Below are 23,774 nucleotides of genomic sequence, written 5' to 3'. Positions count from 1 at the left end.
GTTATTCATGGGTCTTAATATTGTAATGCTCAAATTTTAGCTATTTTTAGGCAGATTGCAAATTATGTTATTGCTAATAGTAATACATAATACATAATATAATACATTACTATTCAATTTTCACAGCAAAAACATTGTAATTACTGAAATGACCAAACATGGTCATACACTTTGGCCTTTAGTGTTATTGACCAAACATTTTTGTTGTATCAGTTAAGGTGAGTTCAACCTTTCTGCTTGAACTGTCCCACATTAGGAAAGACACATCATTTAGGACAAATACATTTTTATTAGTGCCCTTTCTTCTCCAGGTGTGATATATCCATTCTCTTTTCTGATATGATTAGAAAACACCTCTGGGATTTCTGAATGGTATTGGGTTTGGATATTATGTATTAACTTCATATCAAAATATATTGATGAAGTACTAATTGAAAAAAATCTCTTACTCTAATTCACCCTACAACTTTTTTTGTTCATATTGCAAGAACAGTGAATCACAGTAGTAGCTGTGGTACCATGTGGCATGTTTCTGTGCTTTTTAAGATAGACTAGTGATTTGATTCTTATACAATAATACACAGACACTCTCTTTAACAATAGTCTTTAACATTGTTAATATTGTTAATTTGAGCATGGTCCAAAACTCATTTTAAATGAAAAAACCACAGTAACCTTGGATTTGTGTGATCTGTTTAATAAACCTCAGCAAAACTATATACAACCAGAAAATTAGGTGTTATTCTAAACACAGACCCATAATCAGGCCTACATCTAGACCTCTACAGTTTATCAACACACTTTAAAATGGCACAGACAGGAAGAATCAATCTATTTAACATGATGTGGCTTCCAAAATTTTAATTTCTATTTTCGACGGTACCAATGACCCAATCTAAAATATTCTTTTAAAAAACATATTATATTATTACAGACTTTATATGGGGGAAGAAAAATCATAGAATTAAAAGGAAGGTTTTACATCTTCCAAAGATGGAAGGGGGATTTAATCTCCCAGATTTAAAATTGGATTGAATTAGAATGACCTTTCGACTCAAGCATTTTACCTACAGTAAGCCATAGAGCCAAAAATACAATAGAGGATCAATGGAATCATGTTGAAAATGCACAAATCTATCCTCAAAACCTTTTCTTGTATATATTTTCAAAGGATAAAAACATCAGTTCTCAATTTTATAGTAAGAAACTTGGCAGCAACATGGAGAAAATTGAAGAGTATTTTGAGTGAGTTGATATCAGTTCCAAAAAATACTTCAAAATTCATTATTAAGCTGGTCTACATGGAGGGACAGAGGTATGGAAGCTGTTAATGATTTAATGAATGAAAAACAAATTTATTTCTTGGAATGATCCGCAGAATAAATTTGGTTTGTCTAATGAAGAATTTTTCAGGTATATGCAACTCAAAAGTTTTGACTTCCATTCATTTGGACAGCGGAGAAATTTAGAGGAAATTATATTTGGTTCACAACAGATAATAAATCAACAGGTAAAGTTTACAGAATCCTGCAGAAATCATATTCTGTAGAAACTTTGTTGCACTTTAGAATATATTTGTGGGTCCAAGATTTAAAGAGAAATTATATTAATTTAATATTGAGGGGATGTTGGAATTCAACAAGAGGTATTATGGCTAATGAAAACTTGCTTTTAATCCAATATCAAATAATGTAGAGAACCTACTACAAGAGTTCAAGTCAATAAATATAATAGAAATATATCGAGGAACTGTTTTAAATGTGGAATTACAGATTCATCGATCCACACCTTTTGGGACTGTAGCAAAATTCAGAAGATTAGGTTTGATATAGAATATTGGTTATCAGAGGTATTGGGGTAAAATTTAATTTTAATCCATAAATTTATATATTTCAAGATTTGTTACAAGATACAGTGAGGTATAAGTGGAGTTAGATTATTCTTTTTTCATCAATCATATTAAAGAAGCTGATACTTAAATAGTGGAAATCCACATACCCTCCTACACTACTACACTGGAAAAAAGAAATGTGTTATTATTTGAGTATGGAAAAGACGATAGCCACCAACAAGTACAAATTAACTCAATTAGAAATCATATAGGAAGAAGTATTACAAGCATTAGGTCCATAAAAAATGTGGCCTTTATACTGAAACCTGGTTTGAGGTTCTTTGCTTTTTGTTTGTTTTGTTTTGTTTTTTGTAGTAGAATGGTATTCAAGTTATATATGATGTATGTGTATGTTTATTTATATTTAACATATATCATTTAAGTTGATCAGATATGAAGATACTGATGTTGAGCTTGTTTGTTTGATTTGTGGAGTAAAAGTTATGTTATGTTTTGTTTTTTGTTGTTTTATTATGTTTCGTTTTGTCTTCCTGTCTTGTTTTCTTTGCCGTTAAGATTATTAGTCTTTCTTTGGTTGATGTTGGAAGTGAATATTGTATATACTGAGAAATCTAAATAAAATAAAATAAAAAACATAAAATAAAATAGCACAGATATAGAATAGAGTAGCTTAAAGGCTGCTTGGTTGACAACACAACAACAAAAAAAGTCATTTTAGAGGTATTTTAGGCATGAAATAGAGATAGAGACAGAAAATATTCAAGCTGTTCCTGAGTTTGATTCAAACTGAGAATCATAGGACAATCATAACAATTTTAAGTCCATTATCCTTTTGTCAACAATCCAGAGATACAAAGATTGTTTATAGTTCAAATGTTCTTGTTAGCTTTTAACCCCTGCTGTTTCCTGCATGACTGTCACTCCCTCTGGACCAAGAAATAACTTGAGTTGTTGAAGTGCATGGCTTCTATCCTCCCATTCACCCTATGTTCTTCCTCATTTTCTTCTTCCCCTTCTTTACCTTCGCTCACTCTGGGTTCTCTGTAATGCGGAGGGGCAAAGGTCATCAGAGCCTGCCCCTCTGGAGATGTTGGGGCGGAGGGCTGAGGCTGAGATGAGTCCCCACATTGGGTGATGATATTCAGCCTGTGGAGTTTCGACATAAATCTTTCCTTGTGTCTGAAATGAAAAGAGAAAGGTTCAAATGAAGAAGTTGCCATGTTAAAAGTGGACTGTCACAAATAATTTGCTGATGTTTGCAATTTAGGACAGTGATTCACTGTCCTTGGTTATTTGACTCATGTTGAAAATGTACCCATTTTTGTTGGAGAGCAGGGAATTTCAAGGAAACATTCTTAGTGACACGCTTTTTTACTCAGACATACATTTAGTTAACATAAGACATATCATCACCTGAACACGTAGACAGCCAAAATGACTGACAAGAGAACAAATGAACCAGAGATCCACAGGACGTGATGCATCTTCACTGGGTCATCTTCACCACTACGCACTGATTCTGGTGTAAAGAGAGGGGAAGACTGTGAGAAATCCTATTGGACCTGAATAGCATCCATCAAAGTATATGTTTGGGTGTGACTGAATGTGTGTGTGTGTGTGTGTGTGTGTGTGTGTGTGTGTGTGTGTGATAGGTATGTTGAGCCATGTTTCCTGTGGCTTGTTTCGTTGTTGAGACTCAGTTATTATGATGACACGGCTTCCTGTTAAAACCCAGTGAACCAGAGGGGATTTTCAGCGCTAACAGCAATTAGAGAGTTTCTTTCCCCCCCTCCTCTCTCTTTCACACACGCACTTAATTTTTTGCTGTCTGCTAGCTGTCTTACCATCAGAAGTGGGAATGTCATTGGTACCAGAGCCTTCCTCTGCTTCCTCTGGTAACTGCTAGTTAAAGAAGGTGACACAAGAGATGGTGTGAGTTAGGACAGCAGTGAATACTGTATACAGCACATGTGTGAGGGAACAAGAGTATTCTTTCATGCTATGTATAAGCACAGCGGTGCGTTGAGCTAAATGCTAATGTCACTAAAATCCCCACAATGACAATGGTAACATGCTGATATTGAGCAGGTATGTTTACAATGCTCACCATCTTAGTTTTGCATGTTTGCATGCTAACTCTTGCTAATTAGCACTAAATACAAAGTATAGCTAAGACGGAAATGTCATCACTTTTGCAAATATCTGGTCATTAACCAAAGTATTGGATCATTTGAAATTTTGACTTGATGATAGCACTAGATGAAAAGTTGAGGGATCTTCAAAGTGTGTAATCACCTTGGTGATGAATTTGTGCACCAAGTTTCATGACTCCAGCCTCCTCCAGCCTCCAGAAGGCATTTTTACTCAAAAACAGAAATGTGAACGTGAGCTTCATCTGCTTGGCACCATGAAGGTCTGTAGAAACTTCTATGCCAATTTGTCCAAAGTTTGTGAAGACATTCACTAAAAGCCAAAAATGTCAACCTGCTGGCATTGGTTCACCCTGTAGTAGTCAGTAGGATTTATTCTCTGGGGTCCATGAATGTCTATACATAATTTGATAGCAATCAATCCAATGGTTGTTGAGATATTTCAGTCTGGACCAACCAACTGCCAAATACCTTGATGACAATAATTCACTATAAAAGACATACTGGGAAAATATTTAATATAATTTTGATCTCTAATCATAGAATTTGAATTTTTTTTTTTGGTTAGTAAAAATCAAAAACCAAAGTATTGGATAAATTAAAGCATTCACCAAAATGATAATGATTAATCCTCTGGGTGCCACTTATATCTGTATCACATTTCATGGCAATCCATCCAACAATTATTGATATATTTAATTCAGGACCAAACTGGTAGACTGACCAGTGGATAGACTGACATTACCATCACTAGGGCCATGCTGCTAGCATGGCTAAAAATGACAAAGAGGGAGAGAGGGAGCATCAATGATTTCTCCATAAATGATTGACACATTGAAACTCTTACCATTGTAGTAGTCAGATCATTTGACAACTCGACTGGAGCTGAGGAAAGAGACATACATACATGTTATCAAAAATCTTGATGGAAAGGAAGCAACAGAATATTCAGCTATACATTGAAAAAAGTGTAGCATAAACACATTGTAGATTGCGCACTAATACTCATGTATTCAAGTTCTTTTAAGTTCTTTTAAAAATAATTCATACTCTGAAGAATGTTTATGGCGACCAAAGCGTTTTGTTGATGTACTTATTGAATGAATATTTTGAATAATGTGTGCGAGAAGCTCCTTTATAAGACACTGAGCTCCAAACCTAATCCAAAGGTAAACTAAAGTGTCTTTAAATCAAGTATATTTGACTGGCCTTGCAAATATGTTTAACATAAACCAGAGCATTTTTTGACCATATTATATAATATATTATATATAATATTCAGCATCCTGTGAAAAACACTTATTTGCTTTCTTAGACGAAGGGAAATACAACTGGAGGGAGTATAAGTATGCCCTTACAGCAGGATATTTATATACACATCTTTGGAAAAACCAATCATATGGGAAGGAAACAGGAGCCCTGCCTCTTGAGGTTGTCATGACTACTTTTGTCCGTGTCCCGGATGGATCATGTATTACTGGATTACTGTACTGTTCTATTTTTGAAATGGCTTAATTGCTTCTTTATGTGTGTGTTTGTGTGCACATGTGAATTTACCCGTCCAACTGCTGGCATAGACGGGTGTACTCCAGTCACTCCACTGACCGTCATATTCATCCTTCGTTCTGAGCTGTATCAGGTACTTAACACCGGGCATTGCATCGGTGATAGTATAGGAGGTTGTGTAGGAGTGTTCGCCCTTGATCATCTGTATCTACAATGATAGACAGACAACCAGGTAAGATAACCAGGTTTAACAACCACATCACACAGACAAAATAAGCTTTTTGAAAAATGCAGTCTCAGAAATGTAACCAACGCTGTCATCAATTGAAACAGAAGAGTGTTTCATTGTTTCAGGAAAGCTAACAATGCATTAAACTATTGAACTGTGAAAAGTTCACACACACACACACACAAAAACTGCCATGCACGCACCTGTTCATGAGAAAATGAGGACGTGTAGGGTTGGTATTTTAGCTCATAAATTAATTCATAATATGTGTCTTGACGCTTCCAGGACGTCGGGAGACTCCAGGTGACCGTCATCCTCTTCTCCTCTCCCTCCTCCTGTCGGACAGACACACGTGATGGAGGGTCCGGCTTTACTGAGGGTGCAGGAAGGAATATAGTAAGTTCAGCTTCAGAGTGCTATAATTACCTTCACATCAAGTGAAACACACATATAACATGGGCAGACCAGCCCTCGACACATTCCACTTACAAATGTCCAGAGGTGTAAAGGTCAGGACAGTGCTGGTGGCGTTGCCTGCAATGTTTGTAACACACAAGTAGGCCATATGAAGGGTTCTCAGCTCGTCCTCATTGTGGTCAAGAGCACACCAACAACGAGATGAGTATGAACACTGCAAAGGAAGGAATGTCTCTGATGGGCTGAGAGAAGGTAGCGGGAAAGACAAAGAAAGGACACGGTCACTCACACAGTAAGGGGTGAGATACAGTATAACATCTGCAGAAGGTTACTTGATTTGCTGTTGTCATGTGGCTAAAACTTTATTTTTCTTCTGTGTGTTGACATCTCTGACCAAAGTGCACACAATCACACCTAAGATATCTGCTGCAAGTAGTTTAAAAAAAAAAAGAAACAGCCGTATGAAGTACTATACATTTCAAAATTATATCACACCCTCCACAGCCTACTACTGTCCTACATGTTTCTGCAGGAGGTCCCAAAATCAAACAAGTGGCTAACTTCTGCATATTGTTTTAATTTTTAGTCTAAAACGTTAAACTAAAACAGGTAAATACTCTATTTTTTAATTGGGAAAAACTGACAAACTGGCAAATAACCATGACAGAGTAGGGATAATCAAAAGTCTCAAAGAATGTTAACAAAAATGATTTAAAGTAAATGAAATTATATAAAATTATTGAATATAAGGATGGAACCCTCTATGCCTATTTGATTGTCCATTTATAACCATCCAAACAGCTCTTACCGTATGTACGCAAATATAACTCACATTATGGTTACATGGTGAAAATATTACAGATTGGACCATTAAAAGATGTTTTATACATTTTTAACAACCATCTTCACACCACATATAAATCATTCAAAGAGACACTTATAGTGTTAGTTTCTGTCCTTACCCTTTTCTGAGTAAGAGGTGACAGTTAAGACGTTTAGTAACAGGCATCTGAGGTGTCCAATCACAGCGAATCTTACTACTGGGTGACTTTTTGTAGCAGGACAGACTGGGAGTCTCAGGAGGATCTAACACATATAGAAGACATGCAGAGATACTGTACATTCATTCATTGTTTCTCCTACATTTTCCTACACCAACCACCGAGCACTCACATTCACATTCACTGGTAGGATTAGGGCTGTAACTAATGATTACTTTTGTTAGGGATTCAACTTCCAATTATTTTTTAGATTATCTTAAAAACAATGGAAAAAATGCCCATCACATGACATCTAAATGATTGTTCTGCTCAACCAACTGTCCAAAAACCAAATATATTGAATTTACAATTTCACAATGACATAAAATGGAGAAAAGCAGCAAATCCTCACATTTAAGAGGCTGGAACCAGGAAGTGTTTGTCATTTTAAATGGTTACGTTTAATTTAAATGTCCCTAGACTTCTCAGGACTGTCTGGGCGTGAATGTGCTTGAACTCCCTAACCCTCATGACTTTACTTGAAAAGTACTTTTCACAGCAGACATTTGATTAATCATAGTAGGAGAAACAAAGTTGTTACTAACAACATTAACAATGGCTCAGTTCCATTCAAGTGTCCTAGTAAAGCCATGACAGTATGACAGTGAGCCATCATGCACAATACCAGGACCCTGAAACTGAAGCAGCTAAATGGAATTCAGCCATCATTAATTTTATTATTTACACCTGCGCTTTTTCCTGCTGTGACATGTCAAATAGACCTTTTTCACAGCAGACATTTTGACTTGTCCTAGCAGGAAAAAAGCATAGGTGTTAATAGTAACGTTAACAATGGCCCTGTTATATTTAGGTGTCCCTAAACTGCAATAATTGAAAAGGGGCCTTTAAATTATCCTGAGAGAGAAGAGCAAAACATTTGATTATAAAACATGCGTACAGCACTTGACATCATGGAGCATTTTTTACAGAACAAAGAAGAGCAGGATGACAGAATGTGACAGAATGTGTACTGTATCTATTTAGAAACACATAGGTAATATTTGTTAATGTAATAATTTAATCTAATAATGAATAATACAATAAAATGATTGAAAAATGTTATATATTATTCACCTTCTTGAATATCCGAATTGTCTCACTGTTCTGTCCCTACATCGTGATTCACTTTTTTTTTCTTTTTTTTAAAACTCTTTATACTTTTAAAGTCCACAAGATATGTTCAGGTAGTGGATTCTCTACACACACACACACACACACACACACAAAAATGCATAAGATCTGTCATTTACACCAACACCCTTACATTCAAAATGTGTGGCATGACTTGCTTTTTACGTTTACATTATGTTTATACATGACTTGACTCAACTCCACTGCCGTTGTGACTCACCTGCAACGGCTACTTTCAAGGAGAACCTGTCTCTGCCTCTGTGATGACACGTGTAATTCCCTGAGTCTTTCGGTCTTACTGAGGCCATAGAGAGTGTGGCCCCTGTCCTCTCAAACGTGACTTCTCCCCAGTCTCTGTCTCCTTTCCCCACCGTCCTCCCGTTCCACTTCCACTGAGGCCTGGATTTTATACCCCTTGTCACCCTGCTCCCTTCCTCCCCTTCCTCTTCCTCTTCCTCATAATCACCTTCGTCGTCCATGTCTTCAGCCTCCCTGTGGGATTCACCCCTCAGCACTCTGCTCACACTGGTAGGCTGGACTGGTTGAGACGTGGGATAGGCTGTGTATCCTGTATCTGTATATCCAATGCGTCTGTTTTCTCCTGTCACAGTGTTGACTACTGCCTCAGCAGGATGAGTGTGGTATCCTGTATTTACACTTGCATCACTTTTCACTGAAACCGTGGTGTTGGTTATAATGTTTGCAGTAACAGGAGTTGCATCAGAAGATCTCCTGTTGATGTTTGAGCTTTTTCTGGTAATGCTGACCTTTACTCCATTCACCTTCACAAGACCGCTGCAGGTCAATTCCAACTTACTGCCAGAGGATAAAACCAACACACCAGGGGGAGGTTCTGCAGAGAAAAACAACAATTTAGGACTTTTTTTAAAACTGTAAATTCATACAGTATTTTGAACAAACTGACAAATTCTTTTGCCCTGCGGTCCACTAAGCACAGCAAAAAAAAGAATGCAACGTTGCATGACCAAAATTACCAACCCCTTCTGAAATTCCTCTTTTAATATGTGTTTCCTCTAAACTGTTTCTATTTCTGATCTAAATCTTCGTCATCTCTCACTTATTTAAATTTCTGATCGAGCTCAGAACTCACGCAACCAATTATTGAGATATGTCTTTCACTGTATTTGTGTTTCTAGCCGACTGTCTGGGCTTGATGTCAGAAGTCCATTGCCCTTATACAGCGTAAACACACATTCTCTCCATTTCTCCTGCAATTGCACAGTTTCTGTTTTGTCCCCTAGAGACCAGATATAGAAGATGGAGAGAAACTACCACAGGATGTGGAATGGTTTATTTTTCATATAAGATTTATACAATTTGAATGTGCATTTCAGTAATAAATCAGTAATTTAAATGTATGTTACCAAAAGGATTAAAATGAATTCTGACAGCTTTACAACCCCAACGCCTCCAGTGGTTTTAGTTCAGTATAACAAATACAACTAAGTAGATTTATAGTAGATGCTGATTATCCAATAGACATAAACATAGACATGCTGGCAATTAATATGTGGAAACATTTTGGTGTCAGGAAGAAGATCAAGAGGGCCTAAATTCATGAAGGACTTAAAGGATGTGTTCACTGTTTAACCCTGTCTTAAAACAACAGTCAGGTGCCCAAATGAACATTTAAACAGATTTTGCTCACTGTTGTCATTCTTCTGCTCACACTCACCATTAGAAGATCCCCTCCAAACGTGTTTACAATGTAAGTGATGGGGGACAAAATCCACAGTCCTTGTTTTGTGCAAAAATGTATTTAAAGGTTTACCTAACACTAATATAAGGCTTCATCTATCCAACTATTATATATATAAGTGTATTTGTGAAGGATCTTTCAATGGTCAGTGTGAACAGGAGGAATGATTACAACAAACAAAACCTGTTTCAAAGTTAATTTGGGTTCCTGACTATTGTTTTAACACTGACTTGAAAAACTGGGAACGTATCCTTTAATTTGATTGAAAACTCAACAAATGACACCACTTGAATTTTTTTCTGTGGAACACAAATAGTAATGTGGGGATATAAGGTAACATTTTTTCTCTTTTCCACAAATAATTTCAAATGGATGATGATACTGATTATTTATAACAGTGTTATGTTTCTTTATGAACTATTTAAAAAATATCATACTTCAGTCTGAAATATGTGAAATATAATCTGTGGAGGTTCACAGTAATAAATCAATTTTTGGCTAAATTGATCTGCGCACATAGTATGCTGTTACCAAGTACAGTTTTATCTGTTTGCTGTGATTTGTCTTATCTTAAAAGAAAAAATCAAGCAGGTATTTTCATACGAATACTTGAGTATAATGACAGACCATCTGTCATCCTGGAAAGACCACATTGAATTTGCAAAAAGACAAAACAGAATTTATTTTCTCTTTTACTTTTACTTTTGTTCTTCTTTACTTCTGTGAGTGTTTGTCCACTACTTCAAAGTCATGAATCAGCCTACTATGATAGCATATAAGAGACTGGCCAACAACATCGTCTCTGACCCCGACCATGTCCTGAACAGTGAATACAAATTGTTACCATCAAATCATCAGATACAGGGTTCCATGATTTAACAAGATTAGACCGAAGCACTTTTTATACAACAGTCAATCCTGAAATTAATGGAACTTAATCCCAGATCAAATATTTGCTGAAAGGCCTTGAATACTGTCTTCTGTGATTGTGATGTTGCAAATAGAGCTGCTGTGATGCATGAACATTTTCAGACTTGATCTGACAATTTAGTATCATCATCATCATCTTCGTCATCAAAAAGAGAAAAGAATCTGAATCATGTGGATAACTATGGACCTCTAAGGGAACAAAACCACATTACACTGCATTGCCTACAGTGGTGGTAATATTGTACTTTCTACTCCACTACATTTATTTGACAGTTTTATTTACTTTTCAGATGAAGATTTAACACAATGGATAACATAACAAGGTTTTAAAATACAACACATTGTTAAAGATGAAACCAGTGGTTTCCAATCTTTTTGGCTTTTGACGTCTTACAAAAAGCAGTGTGTAGTCGGAGTCACATTTCAGATGTCTATGAGTTGTTAACAGCTCCACCAAATAGTGATTTTTCCCTCTAAACTTCTAACATGATTTCATTTCAATAAATTTTTAAATGATCCAATATTTCACTAAAAATCAAAGATTAGAGGAAAAAGTCTAAAAACTGAAAACAGATTTGTGTATCAGAACTTTGTTTTTTCTTCTCTTCTCTCCCATTAATCATCTCACGACCCCTCAGATTTATCTGGTGACCCTTTGGAGCGGCCGACCCCTTGGTTGGGAACCACTGGACTGAACTATCTAACTGTATATAAAGTAGTTCAAACTAGCTCCACCTTCAGCAGCTACAACAGTAACATACTGCTCTTACACTGATGTTCTCAGTATTAATCTAATGATGTCATATACAATAATATATCAGTCAGAAGGAACAAACCACTACTTTTACCGCAATACTTTAACTGCGTTTTTAGAAACACTTATGTACTTTCCTTGCTGAATATTTTTACATTGATGTATTGGTACTTTTACTTATGTACATAATCTGAGTACTTCTGCTTTTAGACTTTTAAAATCAAAACTAAATCGGTGAGTCAGTCATAATTAGTCATCGGTCATTTGACTTTTATTGTCAGAGCTTACCTTTTCTGAGGCAGGTTCCGTCGAGAAAGTTGTGCACCGGTGTGGCGCACAGAATACACAGCAAAGGGAGGAAAATCCGCATGTTTGCGAGTGAATCTGCCTTTAACCAGTCATGACAGTAATCAATGATCGTCACACTTGTCACACGGTGACAGCTGGAAGTTGCTGTGACTTAAAACAAACTTTCTACATGAAAGTCTGTCTAACAAGTGACAGCCCTCCACTTCAGACAGGCTTGTTAAAGAGTTACCGGCTTCCTCTGTCAGCAGCAGTCTGCTGTCCGTAAGACCCGTTATTGTGTAACCCCAGCTCTCTTCCCCTTGATCAGCGCCGTTACACAGAGGAAATCCTCCACGGCGTCACAACAAAACCTCAGTGCAAACTCAATATAGGCCTGCTATTATAATCTTCTATTTTCTGTCTAAAATACTGACGGATTTTTACAAGAAGTTCTATATTTCTTAAAATCCTGTACTTCCCGTGACTGCATCATCCTTATTTTTTTTATCATATATGGTACATTATATTCTTATGATATACTGTAAGTGTGGGAATGTTCAGCTTTATAATAATGTATTAATTTAAAGTATTAAATCATCATGAGTCATGCATTAATTAAGCATATGCTTACCCTTCTTATTAAGTGCTTTACATTTTGTATATTCTCAACAAGGTTTGCATTTTTATTTTATTCCAAAGTTACATAAATCATTGTGCAATTTGTTGTGGTTAAACCTTAAAAAGTCTCATGTCAGTTCTTTTTCTCTTTACCTCAACACATTCAACCACATCTTGCAGCACAGTCATTTCTACCTCAAACTTTGATTGCTACTTGAAATGACATTTACATGGACACAGTATGTTTCTCTCACATGAAAGAGAGATGACATGTTTATTGACCAACACTCAACAGCTCCATGTTCCACCTAAAAGCAGACCCCTCCGAGAACAATTCATGCTGCACAGTACATTCATTTCCAAATGGTTTTGCCTTGTTTTCACAAACCTTGTCAACATTCTGGTGTTTTTTTATTTAGCTGCTTTGTCGATGACTGTGGTACAGGGACAGATCCGAGAACAGGTTTATATTGTTCCTCAGGTTACCCTACTTAATGATGATCTCACTCCAATCACAGTCAGGAGCATTTGCAACACAGATGGGATGTTATATTCTTCTATAAAGCAGAACTTAACAGAACCAGAAAGAGCTCGTAGGACCAACATTTTGGCATTGTTAAGGCATGATTATCCCCAACCACTTTCCCTTCATTCATGGACAAATAAAAATTTAAAGCACTTTACTCAAGTGTATGAATCAGCACGACTGTTCACACACAAAATGTCAATATGTAGGAGTGAGACTTTGACAAACTGCCTTTAAACTTCCATAACTGCCTTTTTTCCCCACAAAGTTCCTTTGCAGAGTAAGCCAGTGGCAGTCTGTCTTTTCTTTCCGTTCAGCCTGTGTTGGTGTGAGACATTGCATCAGAGGTACAATCAATAACATGATCTGGCCCTTTGTCAGACCAAAAAAAGGCCTCACTTGCAAAGAGGAGGGACAGCAGCAGAGAGCTTTAAGGTGCAACTTAACTGGGCCATTATAAAACACATCAATATGATGCAAACAAAGAAAACGTGGAGTAGAGGTAAGAAACGGATCGATGAGACAAAAGGGGAAAAGTCTTGCAGTGTTCTGTAACTAAAAGTACCGTTCTCACTGAGAACTATAGTGAACACAGACACTTGAGGATATTTTTTGACAGAAAAACACTTACTAATAATGCCTGCACTTCCTTGAAAGTCTTGCGATTCTGCTCATTCATTCAAATCATTGTTGATTTTGAGAATTGATGTGTGACTGTGTATGCTTGCTTGTGAGAGAAGCGAATTTGTGAAATAACTGTGTTATTTGGAAACAATCTAAAACATTTAATAGTAAGTTATCTTGACATCTGTTTCTGCACCTGCTACTGTTATTCAGTTATATAAATCATATGATTTTGAAAGTCATTCACAAACACAGTCATCATACGCTGTGGGAACGATTATCTCACCATTAAATCTCAATTTATAGTTGGCAGAGTCTGTGTCATGAGGATGTGCCACTTCCTCCTGTGATTTGGATTTAATGAATTTGTTTTGAATCATTTGGGAAACAGAGAGAGGAGTACTGTGCGTAGAGTTTTTTTTAAACAACATAGCGTTTTTTTTATAACACTTCCTTGAGTCCATGTGTGTTCAGTACTCTCAACACATCCTCTATGTGTGTGCAAAGATCTGATGGACAGTAGCGAACGAGTAACTCCTCCATTTATACTGAATGTTTCACTCGATCTGACTGGTTTCCTTGGCAACAGCAGGTGGTCCTGGGCTATTGGATGCATTGGTGCGAGCCCTCCAACTGAACAGAGCTTCCTAATGGACAGAGGAAGAGTTAACTGTTAGTATGGTTGTGTTTTCTGTTTGATATGGATATATGAATGGGAAATAACGGTAGCTCACCTGCACAGTCCCCAGAGTGAGCGTCCAGCCTCCAGGTGAGTCTCCCCCATGGGACTTCACTGCTGTGGAGGGGGGGACGCCAGCATTGGGGGCTTGGGCTGGACTCTGAGGTGCAACTGTTTCTGAAGCTGCTGCTAAAACTGGTGGAGTTTGTGCGGATGAGGTGGGAACAGTCTGTGTATTTTGAGCTGGTGCTGTACCTGTTTCCTCCTCGATGGGTGTATCTTGTGAGCCGCCCAGAACAGAGGAGGAGTTTGAGAGTGGTGGAACTGACCCAGAGACACAACTGGGAGCTGGGCTGCACTCCCCTGAGGCACTGGGAGGAGTGTGACTGTGATTATGTTTCTTCCTGCGGAGGGTGTCGATCCAGCTGGAGCTGTGTCTGGAGGCAAAGGTGGCCAGAGCAAGAGACGAGAGCCTCATGTTCTTCCCTGAGGTGATCAGCTCCCCAAATCCCTCTTGGTGGGCAAATGCGTAGCCTGACCTCCGAGAACTGCCGCGAGCGCCCAGACGGCCTTCTGACACACTGCCCACGCCACGCCAGGCACTTCCCACGCTACGACCTACTGGCTTCCGCTTCTTCTGCCGCACCAGCTGAGTGTAGCGCACCTGGAGAAGGAATAAAGGAGAGGAAGAGGGACATCATTGCTGGATTCAATGACATGTCGTTTTTGTTCGATCATCACAGCAGACTTGAAAGAGAGCTTCTGGCTGAAATGAACAGGTTGTTATGCTAGATTCTGTTATCAAAAAAAAAAGAGAAGAAAAGCTGATGATAGAAAATTACATTCATTTGGGTGGTTTACACACCAAAATGTTTCATGAAAGTTCAAAATATGACGCTTTATGAGCAATATGGACACAAAAAAAACATCAATGCAATTGCAAAATGCTATTTCAGGTTATCTAACACAAATACTCCAAATCCTCATACTTAAGCTCACATTTTTTTAAATACTGGGGGTTTATAAATGGGAAATGGGTTTGTAAAATCCTGTACTTTTCCACTGACAACTTTCGGTGTGCCTTGCATTTTGTGTTCTGGGCTATTTTTAGCTATTTCTATTTTTAGCTATCCTGCACATATAGAAGTGCTCTCCAATAGTTGATCAAACCGTCTTTGCCACTTTTCTACCTGATATCTCTGTCTCAAACTCAAAATTGTTCGTAATTTAATACACAAACTTATCATCGAGACAGAAACCAGAATAAATGACTGTAGAGAAAATACAAACAAATCAAAAGAGGAACTTCTTCACAGCTTGCTGACAGCAGCTTCGGTTGGATGCTCAACGAGCTTGAGACACAGTGACGGAGAAGGATATGCTCACTCTTAACTTGTACAAACTTCTGTCATTATGTTACACTGATTGAGTCAATATTTGCAAGGTATTTAGAGTGCATGAGGACAGTGACGGTAAGCCTACACTCATCATCACAAACACACTTAGATGACCTGTTTGGACGTGTGTAGTTAATCATTGACTGACGCTGGTTTCAAACAGACCTGTTGGGAAGACGTGACACTAACAGTTGTTGCAATGAAAAAGATGGACTCATCAGTGTGCTTGTGTTTTCTCACCGTGTCTGAGAGCTGAGGTTTCAAGTCCAACTTGAGGAAGCGGAATGCCAAAACTGGAACTATGCATATTGCTGTTGCCAATGCAATAGTTAACCACACGACTGGCTGCAATAACGTGCTCTGGGCACTACCTGCGCCCAGAAACATACAGAAATATACATACACAAACATGAGCAACTATATTTTAACAATGTAAAGCATCTCAAAAGTCCTGTATACACACACTCACACATGGATATAAGACAACTTTACATGTGAATGATCTTGCTGGTGGAATGAAATGAAATTGCTTTAATTTATAGTTATTTGGAGTACACTTAAGTTTACTGTTGAAGATGTAGGCTACTATTATTTGTTTATATCATAATTGATAATATAGGTTTATTGTTGGCATAATTGAAAAAGCTGTTTACCTGCAACTATGTAACTTTCTAACCTCAAATAGTTACTGTGATGTTTCAATCTGAATTTCAGCCCCACCACAGTACTCTCATTAGGTTCTAAATGATATTTGTTTAGAAACTGATTCAGACAAGATTTTAGTTCTTATTAGTTCCAAGTGTTGCCTCTCAGGCACAGTACTAAAGTGGTTCAAGTCCTATCTACAGAACTGGGAAAGCCGAGCAGACGAATGTAGTGTTTGGAGTTCCCCAAGGTTCAATCCTGGGTCCTCTTTTGTTTAGCATTTACATGCTTCCATTAGGCCAAATGATACAAAACAATAGCATCCACTATAATAATTATGCAGACAACACCCAAATTTTTCACCAAGCGATTACAGTCCCATAGATTCTCTCTCTCAAAGGCACTGAAAAAATCAATGATTGGACGATCTCAACTCTCTGTCTCTGAAAACAAAACAAACAAACAAACAAACAAACAAAAAAACAAAAAAAAAGTTGGAAAGTCTTGGTGTAATCTTGGACTTATCTTAAAAACATAGCAAGAATCAGAGGATTCATGTCCAGGCAGAACAACATGCCCATGTTTTCATTTCCAGCAGGTTAGACTACTGTAATGTCTCAAAAAACACTCTCTTGCAACTTCAGTTCTTTCAGACTAACAAAGGACCAAAAAAAACCAAGAAAGCTGAACACATGGCTCCAGTTCTGATTTCTGCACTTGTTTGCAGTGTGACAGAGAATAGGTTTCAAGGTACTGCTACTTGTCTTTAAATCTTTGATTTGCTTAGGACCAAAATAAATCTCTGACTGTCTTTCACCATATGAACCCTCTTGACCTCTCATATCAACATGGGGAAGGGCTGCTAACTTTTCCCTGAGAGCAAACCAAACATAACATGTAGAAGCAGCCTTTTGTAACTGTGTACCACAAAACCTTAAGTAGTTGTACATCTGTACCTATGTATACTATATTTATGTCTCTGTACTTAACTTTTGTTAATGTTTCTATTCTTTTAATTAGTATTTTAATGTTTTATGCTGTTTTTCTTTTTTCATGTTGTTTATTTTTATTGCATTATGTAAAGCACTTTGAACAGCCTTCGTGCATGAAATGTGCTACACAAATAAACTTGCCTTGCCTTTTGATATCTGTAAAATATCCTCTATATTCCATTACATTTAAAAATGATGTTATGCATTTGTATAAAAATAGAACAAATTTTGGCTGATGTTTTATTCTCAAAAATATCTATATTGATATTTGCCACAAAAATCCAGTATTAGTCATGCTCCACTAGGTGTGTGTGGGTGTTTGTGTGTGTGACAGACAAATAAAGAAAAAAGCGGACTGACCTACGAAGTGGAACTGATTGGGAAAGATCCTGAAGAGAGTCTGACTGTGCAGAGCGAACATGATGGTGAAGTAGGAGCCCAAAGAGCCCCACACAAACACATGGTTGATAAGTGTCCAGAAGCCTGTGTCAAGAGCAATCTACACATTGATACACACAGACACACATGCAAGAAACAGCAAAGAAGCACAGTTAATACACTTTGATCTCGCAGGCAGTATTTGAATATACAATAGCCAATATATATATAAAAAAATTGAATAACCAGCTGCCAGCTGTGAGGAAAGTTTACACCACTCTGCCGTCACTCACCTGTACGCTGACCACAATAACCAGGGCTGTTGCCGTGGTGACAGCAAAGGTCTGGTAGTCAGCGAGGGGCTCTCCAGTGCTCTGAGTGGCGTCTGACAGGACGGCATAGGGGACAAAGAACAGCACCACTGATGTGTAGATGCCCTGGGCAATGCAGATGAAGAACTCTCTCTTGTTGAAGAGGAGATTGAGCTGCCCAGGCTCATACAGCTTAGGATACTCCAGACTTCTCTGGTCAGGGACATCCTACAATAAGAGAGGAAGTGAGGGGCTGTATTAGGTAAAACAAGGCAAGGTGTGAATTAACAAAGAATGGATTGCGGCCACTGATAGCACCATGAATTGTGCATTATTTGCAACTGCTATCTGCGCCGTCTCTGATTCACAAAAGATTTTGAGTACAATTTGCCCTTGTTTTGGGTCTGACTGAGTGAGTGGAGCTGTTCCCAGTGTTTCAGGCTTTTCTCCACATCTCAGCACCCAGATTGGTCCGTAATGAAAACTGCAGAGAGTGCAAAGCCTCAAGTGCAAAGCCTCCAATTGCGTGTCTTTAATTAGCAGAAATGCATACACACAGAGCTCTCCACGATCACAAACCAACTTTCATATATTTTGCTTCTTTTACTTCTCAAGTATTTTGCATCTATAACATAATCCACTGAAATTTTGAATCAAAATAGGCTACAGCTATTAAGGTGACTCAGGCAGGTCTGAAACATGTTAGATTAATGTCTGAATCTTACAATAATGTTGTTCATGTGTCACTGAATGTATCCAGGATTTTGCAGAAACATCAGTAGTGATGTTCTGTTTGCTGCCCACAGCTGGCTGCAGCATCACACAGCAGCTGAAACGATGAGCGCGTCTCCAAACTGAGAAAGAAGTTGTTTGCATTTACGCACGCAGCACAGCAGCACAGCAGCACAGCAGCACAGCAGCACAGCAGCACAGCAGCACAGCAGCACAGCAGCACAGCAGCAGTAACTTCATTAAAATGGATCGGTCAGGATCTGACAGTAATTAATGTTCTGTGATCTGCTACAAATCTACAGGTCAGCTGTTTCACACAGATTCAGGTTTAGAGAGACAGAGAGAGAGAGAGAGAGCCCTTCAGTTACCACCAACTCTCTGGAGATGCTAATAATTTCACTCTAACTGCATTTGGCTACTAGCTCTAGTCTTTGTGAATTGGACGGTTTTTGCAGTGAGGATCATTTGCATAGAAGGGGCTAATTTTGCGCCAAGTGTATGCATATTATCTTATTTACATACATGCAAATAGCAAAGGCACACCGAGACGCTATTTGCATGGCAGCGCAGTTTGCGGTGCCTTTCACCTTTTGCGGGTGCTTTGTGAATTACACGGTTTCTTTTTGTGTCATTTGCACAGGTTTAGCAGCTGCAAAAGCCGCACAATCCTTTTGTGAATTTGCCCCAAAGAGTCTATAGTTATGCTAGAAGCTGTGTGAGGCTGTACTTGATGACAACACTGATATTTAGCAGATGATGTTTACCATATTCACCATCTTAATTTTGCACTTTGCTCATTATCAAATTAGCAACACAAAGTTATGGATCAAATGGAAATGTCATTAGTTCTGCATGTGGTCATGAAAGTAAAATAAAAGTACTAGACAAATTAAAACTAAATTAAGTCTTGCTAGTGTTACTTGAAAGTTAGGTAATTACAATTCATCCTGAGGGGAAACATAAATGTCTGTGTCAAAATGTCATGGCAGTCATCCAAAAGCTGTTGAGACATTTCACTCAAAACTACAAAAAGGAAAAGTCAAGGGGTCACCAAAGTTATTAGAATTAATATTCTGGGTATCTGTATCAAATGTCATGGAAAGACATTTCACAAAAGATCATAAATGTCAAACTTGTGTTGATGCGAGAGGAAAAGTCAGGGGATCACCAAAGTCGGAAGACATCATCCTCTGGGGACACTGACTGTACCAAAATCCATGGCAAATCCATCCAATAGCTGATGAGATATTTCAGTCTCGACTAAAGTGGACTGGCCTGCAGATGCAGGCCAGTCCACTGCTATCTAAAATATGGCTATCTAAAATATGGCTTTGTCCTTCTTTAATCTACTGTTGTCATAGCAGACTTCACAGTAAAAACAAAACCAAAGGATGAGAGACACACCTACAATACATTCAAGTGATTCTTCTATTTCCTGGAAAGAACACAATGACAGAATACATTAAAGCTCTGTAGTAATGATTTGTACAGACCTGGTCAAAAATCCCCATGGCCAGCACGGGGAGGGAAGTGTAGACAATGTTGTAGAGTGTGATGAAGTACTGATCATACACCGTCTACAAGAGAAAGGAGATGGACACACAAACACACACACACACATGATTGATAATCACAATTGTGACAGTGACTCTTGACCTTGATCACATGACCTCTACTCTCTGACCTGGGCAGAGAAGCCACAGAAGAAGCCGAACCAGAAGTGCACCATGGTGAAGGCAAAGTTCTTGTAGAAGAAGTAGCAGAGGAAACGGCACATGCGCAAGTAGGACCAGCGGCCGTGCACAAGCAGAAGGCGCTGCAGGAAGCGGAACTGGGAGAAGGAGTAGTCACTGGCCAGCACAGCCTGGATCCCCTCCTGACCTGAGATACCAACTCCAATATGAGCACCTGGAGGAGTGGAGAGGAGAGATGGACACCATGAGAGAAGTAAAATAAAGTTGGCTGTAGTTGGAAAAACTAGACTTAAGATAAGATATATCTTTAAAGGGAAGAAGTTATAATTACTGAAAAATACTTTGCATTAATTAACACTTATATTTGTTTTCAGCAACACTATAGTGTGTTATAAACCGTTTATTAGATGTTAATATGCTGCATAACTGATCTATAAAGCATTACAACATGTAAACCCTTTATAACAAGAGCTACAGATGAAACAAACGCCTCAGAGAAAAAAACAGCAAATTTTGACATCTTGAAGAGCATAAATCACAGGATGTGAACCACTCCACCCATCACTGCTGCATTTACTGTGTTTCTGCTTAAAGTCATATGAGGAACCATCATGTACACATGATGTGCATAGACAGACAAACACGCAACACTTACAAAACACAGACTATCACACCCACAGATAGAGAAACAAAACTTTGGGTTATTGGGTTATCACCTCAACATCCACTTTTCTCATTTTGTTTTCTCATTTTTGTTTGAGAGAAAAAACATCTTATTCTGCAATATCTGATGGTAGCAAATATGTTCTGAGTAAATACTCTGTAACACTTTTTACATTTTTACCTCCATATATAGCATTTATAAACAACAAATAAACATTTCATAAATAGTTTATAACACACTATAATGTAATTGTGAACAGCTACAAGGACATGTTTGTGTGTGTAAGTAGAGCTTGAAATTGTCATTATAGCCGCTTAAAACAATATTATAATGTCTTATAAACAATTTAATGTACTACATATAAATGATGAATATACACATTTACAAACTTCAGTCTGTTTTATTTGGCATCTGTGGAAAATTTGGGATCTCACTTAAAGTTAAACATAAATTTTAGTGGATTTTAACAAAACTTGGATTCACAGCACAAGTTTGGAGTAATGCGTCCATCTGCAAGTCAGTAGAGTTTAAAAGGTTTAACACACACCGAACAGAAGACACCAAGAAAGCAGTCCCTAACTCGATGAAGACATCACACACACTGCAACATATGTTTCCACACAACCTGTGTCATTACTAGTAACACTATGTAGATAAACAACTTCTACTACTACACTTCTGCTGAGAATTTCCATTGCCCAAAGGTAGACATTTGCACCCATGTAGCTAAATCCAACTTCTCTCTTTTACTTTCCTCTCTGTCTCGTCTAGTTACACTTCCCCCTCTCCTCTCATCCATCGTCCGCACAACTCACTCTTGATCATGCTAACGTCGTTAGCGCCGTCTCCTATGGCCAACGTGACGGCCTTCTTGTGTTTCTTGATGAGCTCCACCACCTGAGCTTTTTGCAGCGGGGTGACTCTGCAGCAGATCACTGCTTTGCATGCGCACGCCGTTGACACAAACTCCATCTCCATGTCTGCTTCTAGTGCATGGGCCTTTTGGAGAACAGGAGAGAGAGATGTGAGGTTAGTGTGAGGTGAAGGGTAAAGAGTGATAGTTGCAGCTTTGGAGGAAAAATAGTTTAGGAAGAAGATCATGGTTTATTGATGTAAATAACACTGGAAGATTATTATCTCCTGGCAGTTGGCTCTGTATGTGTAATATGTGACTGTGGAGGCGTGCTATTCATACCAGACTGTGACCGTTGATTACAAGGGCAAACTCTCCAGAGATATTTTCCATGAGGTTAGAGGGTGGTGGTTGAGGGGGAGGGAAACAGCTGCAGTGCCTTGCTCCTCCTCCTGTACCATTTCCATTTTGTCTGTCGCTGAAGCCGTTACCCATGAAACAGGTCTCCACCCATCTCTCCATCCCCTGCTCCTTCACTCCATCTCTGCTTCGTGACAGCTCGATCATCCTTTCTCTCGCCCTCCTGAAGAGGAGGAAAAACATACTCCACATCAGCAGGGCTTGTCTGTGCCACAATGACAACACCAAAACACAACACATATGAAGGAGAAAAAAGAGAGATGAAAGAGGCATCGCCAAGAGGGAAAACAGACAGCTGAGCAAACAAGTCAAAGAACTGATAAAAATAAAGAAGTGGCAAAATGGAAAAAGAGCATGCTAATGCTAAAGGTAAACTGAGGTTAGCTGTGCCCATACCCTGGTGTTATTGTTGTTGTGATTGCTGATGTTTCAGCCCGTGGCCTTCATCTCTGTATCAAGTGTTCAGAAGCACCTGAATCAGCAACTCTTTGTATGATCATTTGTGCGTCAGATGGTGCCACAATATGGCATCAGGTTTTTGCTCTGTATTTAGCATATTTTAATATTTTTGGGCCATGTTTGGCACTTTAAGGTACAGTTTTTTTAGGGTACTGTCTTCTGTATTTATGGTATTTTGTGCATTTTAAATATTTCAATCATTAAGATTGTATTAGTATGCTGTGTTGTATGTTCTCAGGACCATCCTTATGCAGGGGAATTTCCCAACTTTTGTTGTACTGTTAACACAGCTAAATGCATTTCACACTAGTTGTGGGAACAGTAGTATGTAGTCAACATCACTTGTAAAATCCATGTATAAGAAAAATACAGTCTGTGCTCATACAGCAGGCAACATAGTAGAAGTAACCAGAATATCAACAAACATCATTTGGAAATTTCAGTTTACTTTAATATTTAATAATTCATTATGTCCATTATGGTGTCCAAAAAAGTTTTTTTTAATTTAAGAGAAACAAAGATAATTCTGTTTTTGCTTTTTTCACTTCACTTCTCTTGTTTCAGAATTTAAAAAAATAACAATTCAAAACAAGACACATCATCCATTATGACAATGTCACTATTTCTACAAAATTCTTTAATTTTCCACCAGAGATGGCTGATATGCTCACTTTTGAAAAGAAAAATATGATTTAAGTACTCAATAATAGATGTATTAACTTTGTAAAATTGAGACTTTTTGCAGTGAGGCATGTGGGGTACAAA

The 23,774-nt window shown here is 38.1% G+C and overlaps 2 protein-coding genes across 6 annotated transcripts in view; both read right to left on the bottom strand.

The window, feature by feature from the left end:
* Positions 1 to 405: 405 nt before the first annotated feature.
* On the bottom strand, positions 406 to 12,264 carry il6r (interleukin 6 receptor). Of its 2 annotated transcripts, none has more exons than XM_042424275.1 (10): positions 12,018 to 12,264; positions 8,546 to 9,178; positions 7,117 to 7,240; positions 6,227 to 6,396; positions 5,941 to 6,110; positions 5,560 to 5,716; positions 4,850 to 4,887; positions 3,697 to 3,754; positions 3,266 to 3,371; positions 406 to 3,031 (listed from the first exon to the last, which is right to left on the bottom strand). In XM_042424275.1, exons 1-10 carry the CDS (start codon positions 12,097 to 12,099, stop codon positions 2,770 to 2,772), a joined length of 1,800 nt encoding a protein of 599 aa, XP_042280209.1. In that variant the 5' UTR covers positions 12,100 to 12,264; the 3' UTR covers positions 406 to 2,769. The 2 variants fall into 2 exon arrangements, with proteins under 2 accessions (XP_042280209.1, XP_042280210.1); XM_042424276.1 differs by having other exon boundaries at positions 3,697 to 3,751.
* Positions 12,265 to 12,877: 613 nt separating this feature from the next.
* atp8b2 (ATPase phospholipid transporting 8B2) overlaps positions 12,878 to 23,774 on the bottom strand; it is a 30,100-nt gene continuing 19,203 nt past the window's right edge. For all 4 annotated transcript variants that reach the window (XM_042423364.1, XM_042423363.1, XM_042423365.1 and 1 more), the window contains 9 exons: positions 22,473 to 22,713; positions 22,093 to 22,276; positions 20,604 to 20,827; positions 20,413 to 20,496; positions 18,170 to 18,415; positions 17,859 to 17,997; positions 16,102 to 16,232; positions 14,520 to 15,128; positions 12,878 to 14,432 (listed from right to left, as the gene is read on the bottom strand). In XM_042423364.1, the coding sequence (XP_042279298.1) occupies positions 14,343 to 14,432; positions 14,520 to 15,128; positions 16,102 to 16,232; positions 17,859 to 17,997; positions 18,170 to 18,415; positions 20,413 to 20,496; positions 20,604 to 20,827; positions 22,093 to 22,276; positions 22,473 to 22,713 (1,948 nt within the window). In that variant the 3' untranslated portion in view covers positions 12,878 to 14,342. The remainder of the gene's footprint in view (positions 14,433 to 14,519; positions 15,129 to 16,101; positions 16,233 to 17,858; positions 17,998 to 18,169; positions 18,416 to 20,412; positions 20,497 to 20,603; positions 20,828 to 22,092; positions 22,277 to 22,472; positions 22,714 to 23,774) is intronic.

The sequence above is a fragment of the Thunnus maccoyii genome, chromosome 10 (genome assembly GCF_910596095.1).
Source record: "Thunnus maccoyii chromosome 10, fThuMac1.1, whole genome shotgun sequence".
Lineage (NCBI taxonomy): Eukaryota > Metazoa > Chordata > Actinopteri > Scombriformes > Scombridae > Thunnus > Thunnus maccoyii.
This window is presented reverse-complemented; position numbering and strand designations above follow the sequence as displayed.

Excerpts from the sequence above, each read along its gene's own strand:
- il6r (XM_042424275.1), bottom strand. The coding sequence starts at position 12,099 with ATGCGGATTTTCCTCCCTTTGCTGTGTATTCTGTGCGCCACACCGGTG. Across the intron at positions 6,397-7,116 it reads CACCTCTTACTCAGAAAAGG|CCCATCAGAGACATTCCTTC; the intron begins GTAAGGACAGAA and ends ACCTTCTCTCAG. Across the intron at positions 6,111-6,226 it reads CTTTACACCTCTGGACATTT|TAAAGCCGGACCCTCCATCA; the intron begins GTAAGTGGAATG and ends CTGCACCCTCAG.